We start from the raw sequence: 13,691 nt of genomic DNA, 5'->3' as shown, positions 1-13,691 counted from the left end.
GTCGATTTTTGTGACCAGTTGAGCGGTGGCGTCACTTAGCGCTGCTTGTTCCTTCGTCACCTGCGCCAATTTGTCGCCGTTGTGACGAGCAACCTCCAATATCTCGTGGAGTTGGTTCTTAATCCTCATCGAGAATTGGCGAACCCAGAGGGCACCAAGAAGCAACAGGAAGGCAAGAGCCATCAGAGAGCCAAAGGTCCTCGACGTCCTCTATCTGGAGAGACGTAAGGCGTAACGGCCTCCATTTACCCCAGGCATCCTCCACATAACCAGACGTGAAGGTGCTGGCTGGACATGGGCGTTGGCTTGGTGTCGGTCGCATCGTAGAAAATATTTTATCCATAGAACTCAGTGCCCAATTTACAAGTTCCATTTTGTCGCAGGTCAGACACAGCACTCACGTTGCAATGGCAGCTCAGTAATGTGATTTTGCTGAAGGGCATATCCTAAGTGCAAGTGTTATGTCTTATTCTCTGACCCTGACATTTAGTCATCCTTTGCTGTGAGAACATCTTATCTGTGATGTGTGTGCGTTCTGCAGTTACGATGGATTTTGGTCAATGTACTGTTTTATTATATTTTGTTTATACATTTTTTTGAAGTAACTTAAAGAATTTATATTCGTTAGCGCTGCATCACATGTATTCCATAGGCGAGCCCCAGTGTTTACAATCGAGAACGATTTCATTATAGTCCTAATGGTCTGATAGGAAAACATTGTTTCCTCTCAGATCGTAGGAGGATTCTCTTAGTTGGAACAATGCTTGCAGGTTAGTCGGGAGACAGTTTGTGCTGGCCTTGTACATCATTTGAGCAATTTTGTAATTAACCAGGTCATGGAATTTTAATAGCTTGGACGTGATGAGAAGTTCATTGGTATGTGCTCTGAACGGTGCTCCATGAATAATTCTAATGGCTTTTTTTTGGAGGATAAAGAGTGGGCATAGATGTGTTGGATATGAGCGTCCCCAGATCTCTAGGCAGTAATTGAGGTGCGGCAGAACGAGTGCGCAGTATAGGGTTTGGAGAGCCCTCGTATCTAGCATGTTTTGAACTCTATAGAGAATCGAGATGCTCCTAGCGAGTTTGTTGCGCAATTGCTCCACATGCGGCTTCCAAGTTAGGCGGTGATCAAGAACAATTCCTAATACTTTGTGGTGTTGTACTCTGTATCACAACATTATTTATTTGTATGTTTAGGTTCTCATTCAGTCCTTTTCTTCCAAATAGAATGTATTTAGTTTTCTCGAGGTTCAGAGATAATTTGTTTGCATTGAACCAGTTTTGCAGTTTTGCTAATTCTGCATTTATTTGTATAGATAGACTGTGTGGGTCCTTTCCAGAACAAAAGATGTTGGTGTCGTCCGCAAAAAGTACCATTTTAAGTAGTTTAGATGCTTGATGTAAGTCATTTATGTATAGGATGAATAGCTTCGGTCCCAGGACAGAGCCTTGGGGCACGCCACATGTAATTAGACGTGTAGACGATCTGCACCCATCATATGTAACATATTGAGAACGACTTTCCAGGTAGCTTCTCACCCAGTTTAGAACGATGCCTCGCATTCCAAGTCTCTCGAGTTTGTCCAGTAGGATATTGTGGTTAACAGTATCAAAGGCTTTTTTTAAGTCCAGGAAAATGCCCACTGAGTATTGTTTTCGGTCAACAGCATCTGTGATCAGTTCTACAGACTCTGCTAGGGCCTGCGCCGTGGAGTGGTTTTTTCTAAACCCGTATTGGCTATCATATAATAAATGATGTTTTGTTATGTATTTGTCAAGTCGATTGTTGAAGAGTTTTTCAAGAATTTTTGATCGCTGAGGCAGGATGGAGATAGGTCTGTAGTTGTTGAACTCATGTAGGTTCCCACCTTTGAATATTGGGATAACTTTAGCAATTTTCATTTCATCAGGGAAGATTCCTGTCTCAAAAGATGTATTAAAAATATGAGTTATGGGGAGTAGTATTTCATTATGAATGCTTTTAATGAGTTTCATGTCAATTTCCTGCAGGTCAGTGGAACCTTTGTTGTCGCACTGCATAATTAGACTCTTTACCTCAGATGCCAGTATTGGTTCCAAAAACATGGATTTTAGAATGGGGTCAGGGCGCATATGAGTAGCGACAGAGGGAATTTTCCCTGCTAGTTTAGGCCCAACAGTTACAAAGAATTCATTGAATTTGTTAGCTCTTCTTTGCTTCTCATCTCACTGTTATCTCCATAAAAGAACTCAGGGTAAGATTTCCCTGACTCTAGGGCTGTCCCAAACGACTAATTTTCTCCCGATTAGTCAGCCGACTATTTTTACGATTAGTCGACTAATCTAATACATTTTTTTTTTTTTTTTTTTTTACTAATTTAGCAATGAAATTTTTGTTGACACTTATCAATTCACAAAAAACATATTGGAACACTCAAATTATTTATTAAAGTACAAATAAACACGTAAATAACAATAATAAATCACAAATAAACAATGAGTTCAAATGCTGATAGAATTAACTAGTGTAGCATCCCGATTGAAAAGATGGTCTCTTAAACTGATGGTTTACAACTTTTATTCCATCCTTGATGTAAACACACTGTAAGAGCTACGGTGCACACAAATAAAGCAACACAATTAGAAATTAACAAAAACTTTTCACCTTTTTCCTTTTAAACCTTATTTATATATCAATGAATTGCCTATATGAATTGCCTTTACCTTAATTTATTACCTTATCATTGACAATCTCTCCCTTGAGTGCAATCACTGTATATACTGTATATATTTATGACCTTTTAACCTTATATAATTTTCTATACCATAAAATAAACCATAACATGAAATAAACCTTTCGATTAGCATTAAGAACAATACTAATAGCACTTATAAGGCCCATTGTCAATGAAACATTATTATTTAGTAAGGCGACAGCACCCTCTGGTGTACAAAAAATGAAGAAAAAAAAAATTACAAACTGCGTGAAGGCGCTTGAAGTGTTTATTCACGGCCGACGTGCAGCCAAGCTTGGTATTGAAGAGACAGGACAGAAGAGTATACTCTCCTTTGTTTCTTTGAAATAAGGCAATGTTTTGGACACTCTGGTGCGCTTTTTTTGGCTTTGTGCCGCTTTCCCCGCTTGCAAACAGAGCATCCGACATTCTAACTTTCCACGCATATATTTTTTTTAACCCTTCATTAACCGTCGACGGGATGTTGTGCTCGTCGACGGATTTACGTCATCGATGACGTCGACTATGTCGACTAGTCGGGACAGCTCTACCTGACTCCCTATTTCTTTTTATCATCCTGTTTAGTATTTTCCATAGTCTGCAAGTATAGGTTTTGTTGTCTTCCAGTAAATTGCAATAGTATTGTTTTTTACAAGCACGCAAAATGGAGTTAAGTTTATTTCTCTATTTTTTAAATCTGTTCTCCGTTACGGCTGTCCTTTTAGAGATGAACTCCTTGTACAGATTTGTTTTCTTTTTGCAAGCGTTGATAAGCGTTTTAGATGATGCATAGTCACCCACCTTCACAAATTGTTTTCCGTTACTTAAATAACTCTTCACCCAGTGTAGTACCACCCCCCTGATCCCATGATTTTCAAGTTTATTAATTAAAATGTCATGGTTAATAGTGCCAAATGCTTTCTGTAGATCTATGAATATTCCAACTGAAAGTAATTTGTGGTCAAGAGCGTTAGTCATCTCCTCAACTGATTCTATTAAGGCTACTGATGTTGAACTGTTTGCCCTAAATCCACACTGACCATCAATGACATCAAAAATGACTTTATAAAATTGTTCACTTGCATATTTTAAACTTTAAAACAAATTACATCACAATGAGAAAAATAGTGTCTAAAAATAGGTCACGGATATCTACCCCATAACTATCGCTTAATTGTATTTTTTTTTTTGTTACTGTCGCATTTTCCCCGAAATTTTATTTGATAATCGATCCAAACAAAGAAAAATTATGAATAAAATGTTTAAAAGGGTAAATATTTGAAAAAGAAAATCTCTACCACTACTTGATGTCTGCGATTTCTGCATTGCGACCCTAGTTATATAACCATGTTTCACCCATAAAATCCCCCAAAAGTTTGTGGCCATTCACAGCTGTGTCTTGACACTCAGTCAGACATGCTACACGGATCGGATCGGACGTTTTTGGATCAAAACAAGGTAAGTACACGATAATATCTCATTAAAATCATGGTGTCTTTAATGATGCTCTCTCATGCTCTAAACTCGAGTTAGGGTTTAGGGGTTTAAATGTTTTTTTTTTTTCTGAAATGTCCTCCTGTTCAAAATTTTTCTTCCCCCAGAAAATTGAGATTTTAAGCTTTCCAATGATGTATCACACATGCATATAGGACAATTTTGATATTTGGCCAAATTGGGGGTTTCAGAAAGGAAGTTCAAGTCACCTGAGTGTTTTCCGACATATTGTAGACTCTACAATGACACTGCCAACTTGGTGATTATGTTAATGAGAACGAGAATGCTATGCTAACGCTCCAAGCCACCTTGCCAATCATCATTGAGTTTGGAATGGAGTATACCGCCTCACCCCCCATTCTGCTATCTCCCAGGAAGCTGTGACAATATCAGACAACTCACGTTTCATTCAAACAAATTGTAGTAACGCACCCTTTCACAACGGCATTGCAAAGAGGGGAAAAGGAATTCATGAGATAACCCACAACTGGAAAAAAATAACGCCGTTAGAAACGCTGGTATATTCTAACGCCGTTGTTAATAACACTAGTAATATTACATTAGGAAAAAAATGACTTAAGAAATAATTACTCTGACATTTAAACTAATAGCCATAATTTGGGTAGTCCTAATTTAGTCAAAACTGGACATATTTAGTCCTATTTAATGTCAGACAATAAAAAAGTGCATGAGTAAGTCCACAAATGCCAATTACATAACTAACTATAGCGTTACGCAATGTGTTCTACCTTGTAACACTAGTTAAGCTTATTTTGTTCTTGTGATCAACACATTAGAAGTAGCTACAGTACCTGTGCCTTCCTTAGCAGCTCAATGGTAAGAGCCAGCCAGTCAGGGCAGCATGTCTCCAAATCCAGAGTGATGAGGGCCAAGGCCAGCATGGATCCTCTCAGCTATGTGTCAAGAGGAACAAACGTAAAAACTACATGAAGAAGACAAACAAACAACTCAAACAGAATGGAGAGTTAATCCGTGAGACATATTTCATCTGGTACCTGAGTGAGTGAGTGATCTGCCAAACAGTGGTAAAGTCGTCGAGTGAGCAGGGCAAGATGTTGAGAGCGGTTCAGTCCCAACAACGAGTCCAACAGCCCAGAACAACATGACAACACCATTGCATGGAACTACAGAAATAAAAAACATACAATCAAAAACTTGTAGTTTCCCACTAAACCAAGTTATGACCCTAATACAAATATTGAAAAGAATCATTTTGTCAGTTATTGTAGTGCAAGATTACAAAAAAAAAAATTATGAACCGATAGTTTTAGAAGTATCTACTTTTAGCCAGTAGGTGTCACTAATATACAGAAGTGTATTTGATAAACCACCATAAATAATGTGATTCATATGATAGACTTTGCATTAATGTTACGGAGCTTCCTACCTGTATACTTTAATAGTACTGTACAGTGAAATAAAAGAATCACTTTTCTGTAATATAAAATACCAAACACAAAATGCTTTTCTTAAGGCTCAAATACATTGTCTGCATTCACAAGAATGTGTTTGCAGCAAGAATTCACAAATTTATATTGTGCCAGTAGTTATTTTTCACACTCACTCTCCCTTCCCACTTGCTTACAAGTTACGATCATACATTTCAACAAACTGCCTTCACGCATTCGATTCAAGACACAAAATCACAAATGTGCCACAATTCTCAACCAATCAGGAGTTGGAATGCAGAGCAAATTCTGAATGGTCCGAAGAGACCGAGTGCAGTTACATTGGTCAAAAAATCCTATTTATAATCAACAGTGGTAGAATGTAACAAAGTAAAAGTACTTCGTTACTGTACTCAAGTCCTTTTTTGTGTATTTGTACTTTACTTGAGGACAAATATGAAGTCGTACTTTTTATTTTTACTTTACTACATTTTACAGGACGTGTCTCTACTTTTACTCCACTACTTTTCAAATTGTCACCTGCGTTACACATTAGTTTTTGTTTTTTTTTTCCCATTATGAATTAAGAGTTTTGTTTTCATGCATCCGGCGCAATGGATAAGCCCTGTGCAACTATACAGTAATTGAGCACTAGAAGTAGCAACACAATTACAAGCAAGATTAGGCAGGTGAACAAGATTGTGACCAATAAAAACCAACAGCGAGAGCAGAACATTTCAGATGGGTGCTGCACACTCTTGTCCAGTAAGTGGGGGTAGTTGCTAGCAAGCCATTAAACTACATTTTGGAGGTTGTTTTTTTTTTAACTTGTTAAGCTGCTGTTTACAGTGCAGTCAATGTTATAGCTGTTTTTTTTCCATCATACACAGTTTTAAATAAAATTGAGCAGTCAATGAATTTTTTTATTCTTTCTTTGAAAACTGGCTCAGATCTCTCTATATATATAAAAAAAATTGCATCAGGAGAAAATACTTTCACTTGCAAATTTTAAAGCAAATACTTTTGTGTTTTTACTTGAGTACATTTTCTCTTAGATACTTCTACTCAAGTATTTTTTGCCTATGTATCTGTTGTTTTACTTCAGTAAAAAAACTATGTACTGTAATTTTTGCACTATAAAGCCCACCTGACAATAAGCCGCCACCCACCAAATCGCACACGAAAACGGCATTTGTTCATAGCTAAGCCACACTGGACCATAAGCCGCAGCTTTACTCACTTTATTATGGGATATGTGCACCAAAAGATATGACACTTTCTATATATAACACTTTATTTGACAGCGACATCATACGACTGTCATAAATGAACCACCATGAAGCTTCTTGAAGCAATGAAGCTTTGCAGCCAAGTGGTTCAAAGCTTCATTGCTTCAAGAAGCTTCATTTGGCCACCACTGCTCCCTTGGAGGAGACAGTCAACCTCTACTGCACCTGCTGTCAACACCGTGGTTGTCCAACACGCCTTCTAGCATGCATTGCAGCGCTACGGATGTAAATAACAATCAAAATTCATGTTCTGTGCTAATTATTTATTCAGTTGCTGTTCGAGGTGTTTCATTAATTGCTAGTTATGGTATTTGGTAACATTATTTGACAGTGGACCATAAGACTATCATTAGACAATCATAATTATAACATGACGACACTGTCATGAGTATGAATGAATGCTTAAAACAGATATCATTTAGTGTTCTCCGGCAAAATAGCCAACTTTTTAAGGGATGTAAAAGATCCGAGCTGGTAACATTATTTGCCGGATGTCACTTAATGACATCTGTCATAAGCGTCCAGAAATGCCCATGACGCCGCTGTCATAAAAAGTGTTACCAAATAACATAACAAGCAATTGATGAAACAACTGTAACAGTAACTGAATAAATAATCAGCACAGAACATGAATTTGGATTCTTATTTACATCTGTAGCGCTGCAATGCATGCTAGGAGGCATGTGTTGTCTATTAACCCCAATAAATCAACAAATAAGATGCACTGGACTATAAGCCGCAGGATTCAAAATGAAGGAAAAAAGTAGCAGTTTATAGTCCGAAAATTACGGTACTTCGTCCACCACTGATAATCCGAGTGAAAGGCCAATACGGATCGTACTGTATTTTGAATTGGATTGTAAGAGGTAGTCTACGCCGATTGATAATCTGCTCCATGCCCCACGTAAACTGCTGAGTGGAGCAGATTGGGTTGATAGAGGATTGTTAGGTTTGTGCATGCACACCTACTAAGTAAGAGCACGCGGTTGAAGTACAAAAAATACGTACGCAAACCGCGGCCAAATTAAATCAAATATGGCGAATAAATAGAAGAACTGTATGATTAGCTGCTGTGACCTCTGAAACACAAATATTCCATAACACAATAAAGGTCTCCAACATGGATCCATCTTTTCAGTGGTAAACCAGAAGCAAGAAGTGCACTTCTTCTTCTCTTACACATTACAGGTAGTGGCAGAGAGTAACGTATTGCGCATGTGTACAATCATATTCAGCTGGGGCCATGCAAACCCAGATTAAACGTGAATCTCTTTACTTAAACTCCATGTATACAGATGAAATTCTATTCACGTAATTCGATTGATTTCAATCGGATTGAGGAAAACTACCCATTGATACTTATCCTAAAGCAAGAAATATGACGACGCTTCAATGTAATCTTAATGTGTAAAGACGTACAATATGCAGGAAGTCCAGCGATGTAGCGTGGTGGAGATCCCAGTTCAATTTGTCAAGGATGATTTTTTCCATCCTCCGGATCTCTGATGGAGAACAGCCACAGCTGCTGGATGCAACCAACTCCCTCAGAGAGGGCACACACTAGGAGACGCACATACACACACTTTTGGTGGAAAATTGTGGGACAATAATGGATTCTTATGCTGAACTTTTTCTTGTCTCTGCGTTTACCTCATCCTCCTCGCAGGTCTTGACGGCCAGGAAGAAGGAGGTAATCGCAATGCAGCGGAGGTACTTTGGACGAGCCTGAAGAATTCAATCGGACATTAACGTACAGTATATTGATAACAAACGATACTGTTCAGAATCCATCAAAATCAGTCTCAATTGGTTAAATTGCTTTACGCTTTCTTACCTTGATGGAAGCGAGGAAGCGGTCCAGAATGCTAACAGCTAACACCAGAGTTTCTGGGTAAAGCTGCAGTCTGCCGTGAAGTTCCGTCAGCCAGCACACGGCCTTGTCCCGCTGAGTCGGGGAGATATCTGTATCCTGCAAAAAAAACACACAAAATAACTTACAATCTTGCATGACCCTGTCAAGGATTTAAGACCCAAAAAATATAATCTAACACAACCATTTCTGAACTAATTTTATTTCACTGTAACTGGTGTATTTCTCCTCTCCTGTGCAACTCGATGGCTTTCACCCCCAATGTCCCAACGAAAAAGTCTTTTTGCAGACTTTGCCCTGGGAACCTTTGGATACCTTGCGATACAATACGATTAGCGATACAACGCTTACGATAACGATGATCTTACGATATGACGATACAACATTTATCTATATAAGGATCAGGAATTAATTCTAGGACATTCTACAAAACAACTAATAAACAGAAAAATAAGATTCGGAATGAGTTCATCACTAGTCCAATCCATTTGAAGTGGGAGGGATGGTAGCTAATGAACGTATGGCGCGCTTCTATGGCTGTCAGTTCCAGTCAATGCCAGGCAATGAGTTAATTTTGGGGCAATAGTGTACCGCACGAATGCTATTTTTAGATCGCAAGGCTGCGTGACGTCACCATCGTACAACCCATGCTAGGACTGCTTGTTTTCTGCCGGTAATCTTTCAAAAAAGAACATGCCGAGTAAACACTGCTGCTATGGAACTTGTAGAAACCACTCTAGACATTAAGTTTATGTTGTAATTTTATAACTCATTAAGTTATGCTTTCTTCGTACGTTTCCCGAAGCCAAAAATTGAGGAATGGATCAACTTGTGCGGACATCCAAAAGACCAGTTTAATGCCAGCAAGGTGAAGCCATTCACCTTCATATGCAGTAAACATTTTGTTGGGGGCCATGGTCCTACAGATTGACAACCCAGATCCATTACCTGCCCCAAAGAGGTAAACCATTGTGATATTTTTACATATATTTTGGCAATGCGTTTTGCCGTGCTGCTTCTGTCTGACAATGAATGACCTGAAAAAAATTATATTTTTATTCATATATCACAACAGTCATGTAGGCTTATTTTTCTAAAATACGGATATTTAAATAAATTAGCCATGTTTGGCCTTGGTCTTTTTGTAGTAAGCCTGCTAATGCTACAGGTAGACTAGATTTATAAGATTTACCTTTTCTATTGTAAAGAAACAACCTTAGTCAGGGGGATGTGTAAATAAATTCATAGAATTAAGATTTGTTATTAATTTTAAAAATTAATAACAAAGGGCATATGAGGGTAAAGGATAGCTTGTTGAAACTGAAGAATGTAATTGTCGTTGGCAATGCACACAAGAAAAAGGTGCCGATAAAAAAGCTACCTCTGGATCAGGTCGGCTACTTTCCCTGTCTTTTTCAGCCCTGGACACTCAAGCCATCTCTTTAACTGAACATTTGTATGTTCTTCCACATCTTTACCAGTGAATTTGGCACCAGGGATATCGCTTTCGGACAGAATTGGTCGGTTTAGCTCAGTAAACATCTCGTTCGTACACTATTTACATGCATCCAGCATGAGGGACAAATGGGAGTTTGACTCCCCTAGCAACTCGGGGTGTGACAAAATATCGAAATGGTGATATATCGAGATACTTTGTATCCCCAAAGGTTATCGATATTCTTCTGCCAAGAATCGAGATATCGTTTTAAAAAGGTGTCAGTGTCTAATAGGGAGCAAGTTGCTACCAAAATCTTCCACCATAATAGTGTCTCAGTTAGAGCAGGGCGGTAAACCGAAAATTTACCGGCACCGAAATTCGTCACGATGACCGACGTAATTTTGACCATGACGGTAAATTCGGTAATTTAAGAAAACAAGAAAATATAGTCTTTTCATCCCGCTTTGACTCTGTGTTGTTCGGCAATGTTCATTCCCCTTTAAGAAAGCAGAAAGTGTGCTTACGTATGGAGTCACGTGGTTATCAGGAAGCCAAACAAACAAGAGCCCTGTGGCTAACGTTAGCGGCTAACGCTACAAGCAAACTTGATGGAGTGTGGCTTAAGGGAGGTTCGCCAAACTTTCACCCGACATTAAATAGACTCTTGGCGGCATCCAGACAGGCTTTCACCCGCTGTCCTCCCTTGTTCTCATGATTTCCAAAGAGGATGCTTTCAATGCTTTCTACTAGTAGCCAAGGCACAGGCTAACGCTAGTGGCTAACGCTAGCGGCTAACGCTACAAATAAACGTGATGGAGTCGGATAGCGGCTCTAACCTTGGCGAAACAGCTGAACTGAGTGGATTGGGCACGGACTGCATCTAGCAATTAGTATGTCACGTTATTGTGTATCTCTGTCTATGTGTGATTTCTGATGGCTGTTGTGATAGTAAAGCATTCAGCATAAAGTACAATCCAACAGTAAAAATTTTAATATGACTGTTTAAAGAGCATATGACACGAGAAAAAAAGTCTTAAATGGCATTATTATGTGAATTAGAATCATATTTTGAGACGATTCGACTATATACAACAATTTAGCAAAGCACAGATGACGAGAAATTAGTCTTTTAATCTGCCGGTTAGCCACGCCTACCATTATACGGCTTTAGCGTCCCCAACAGGTGGATGACGTCAGCGGTAGACTGGGCTCATTGGTTTTACTATTCAGCCCATTGAGGGGGAATTATTCAGAACGAGGAAAACGCGACGAAGAGAGCCGCAAAATGTCATTGTTTCAGTCTCTTTAATTCAATATTTTTACAGGATATTCTTTTAATCCAAGTATTTTTCCCCAATAGCTATATAAATGGCTTGAGAAGGACCTGTCAGCCCGTCGAGGGGGAACTATTCACAACGAGGAAAACGCGACGAAGAGAGCGGCAAAATGTCATTGTTTCTGTCTCTTTACTTCAATATTTTTACAGGATATTCTTTTTATCCAAGTATTTTTCCCAATTGCTAAATAAATGGCATGGTCATGACAAATAACAGTCTTGTGCTGAATGGAATATGAAATAATAAATATGCATTTATTCAGGACGACATGGCAAAATTACTCCATAATGGTCAAAACTGTCGACTTCACCTTTACTGTCGCACCTCCCGAACGATATTTTATGACACCTAAATCGGACATATGTCATTTCCCTTCCCCGGCTTCGGAGAATGTAAACAAACCAGAAGCCGTGACAGCTAGCCGACATGCTAACCCGAACCGAGTGATGTTTCAAAGTCTTCGAAGCGGAAAATCACACATAACTATCCTGGATTATTTGACATGACGACCTGGTTGTCGATTGTCATCACGGATCGGCAAACCGCCCGGCGGAGAGCAATTTACAGTTCGTTCCCCGGAGGAGGGTGGCTGGAGTTGTGCAGCTAACGTGCTGCTGCTAATGAGCATTAGGAGAGCTTTTTACATGCCTATCAATGATCAAACGTAAGTAGTCCTTCATTTAAAGGAAGTTTGTAGTGTTTACTTTGTAATCGCTGTATTCGTATTTGACATAATACAAAACAAGATGTTTACTCACTTCCTCGTAAGTCAAATGGTCCCACAGTAAATATCCACGGTGAATGGGAACCTTTTGAAACTCCAAAAAGGCGCATACACCTCTCCCTCATACAAAATGATTTTTCTGCAGCCGTTTGGCTGGCGTGATGCGAAAAATAAACGTATTAATCCGCAAAATCAGCTGAATCCTTCGTCCTCATACACAACAGTACACTGTAGCGTGAAGAGGACATCTTCTACCGTACACGTCACAGCGCCCTCCTCCTCAATGCAAGACCGAAGCCGGAAGTCACTCATTTTCATGGCGCGGGATTAAAAAAACTAAATAAAAATAGCGATCGCTTCCACACACATCCAAGCGGCCCATATCATTCAGGGGCATAAAATACCGCGTGTTTTATGAAATAAACATGCTTTTTTGTGTCACAGGCACTTTAATGGCCCCAGTTATTTTTCTGTATGTGCTTAATTCTGTGTCATTAGATCAATGCAGCTTTCCTGTGTGTGTCTGTGTGGGGGTTCGTGTGTGCTTGCATGTATTAAAAAATGCACTGGGGAAAAAAAAAACTGAAAACTTGAAGTAAACACTTGTGTTAAGTAAATATGTCACAGCAGCCATTAACAATAAGTTGTCTTTTTGAAGCGTACTGTTCAAGCTGTAAGTCATTTGTATTACAATGACATGTTTGCACAGGCATATTGATTTTGACAATGTACATTGTTCAAGCCATGCAAGCTGTTATAAATGTTCATACTTGAATTCTTATTGTTTACAATAAATTTTTGTATACTTAATGTTTAGACTGCATGTACGATTGTTAAACATATTAAATTGAAAGCTGGAAAATAAATCAACAAGAAACGGTTAATCTGTATTTCATGCACTGATTCAGATTTTCAAATTATATAACAGTCCGCTTGGGCGAATTTATCGTCATTTATCGTTATCGAGGTAAATCTGCTCAATTTACCGCGATACGTGCTTAAGGCCATATCGCCCAGCCCTAGTCTCAGTTAACTCTAAGGCTGCATTGACGGTGCCCGACGCCCAATCCACTTAGACTAGAAACGTTCGTTCATTTGAAACCAGAGCATTCACAGTCATTCTGTCCGATTTTCAGGGCATTTACAGGTCATTTCCTGTTGAGTTTGAGTCACTGCCTATTTATTTGGGTGATTCCCAGGTCACTTCCTTTTATGTAACTCAAAATAAACAGGAAGTGACCCATAAAATACCCCAAATTCAACAGGAAGTAACTAAAAATCAACACGTAAATGACCTTAAATGGCCCAAAATTATCTCATTGCCTGGCATTGGCTGCCACTGACGGCCATAGACGTTCAATCCGTTTGAACGTTGGATTGGACGTCTACTAGTGATAAACTCATTCCAATTCA

The 13,691-nt window shown here is 39.0% G+C and overlaps 1 protein-coding gene across 1 annotated transcript in view; it reads right to left on the bottom strand.

Moving 5' to 3' along the window:
- Nucleotides 1-13,691, bottom strand: part of ccni (cyclin I) — a 35,468-nt gene that overhangs the window by 13,483 nt on the left and 8,294 nt on the right. Inside the window, exons 3-7 of the mRNA XM_057818782.1 lie at nt 8,744-8,878; nt 8,560-8,634; nt 8,329-8,469; nt 5,228-5,356; nt 5,024-5,125 (exon numbers count right to left, since the gene is read on the bottom strand). Of these exons, the coding sequence (XP_057674765.1) occupies nt 5,024-5,125; nt 5,228-5,356; nt 8,329-8,469; nt 8,560-8,634; nt 8,744-8,878 (582 nt within the window). The remainder of the gene's footprint in view (nt 1-5,023; nt 5,126-5,227; nt 5,357-8,328; nt 8,470-8,559; nt 8,635-8,743; nt 8,879-13,691) is intronic.

This window comes from Corythoichthys intestinalis, chromosome 17 (genome assembly GCF_030265065.1).
Source record: "Corythoichthys intestinalis isolate RoL2023-P3 chromosome 17, ASM3026506v1, whole genome shotgun sequence".
Taxonomy (NCBI): Eukaryota; Metazoa; Chordata; class Actinopteri; order Syngnathiformes; family Syngnathidae; genus Corythoichthys; species Corythoichthys intestinalis.
The sequence above is the reverse complement of the archived record's forward strand: the minus strand, read 5'-3'. Positions and strand labels throughout refer to the sequence as shown.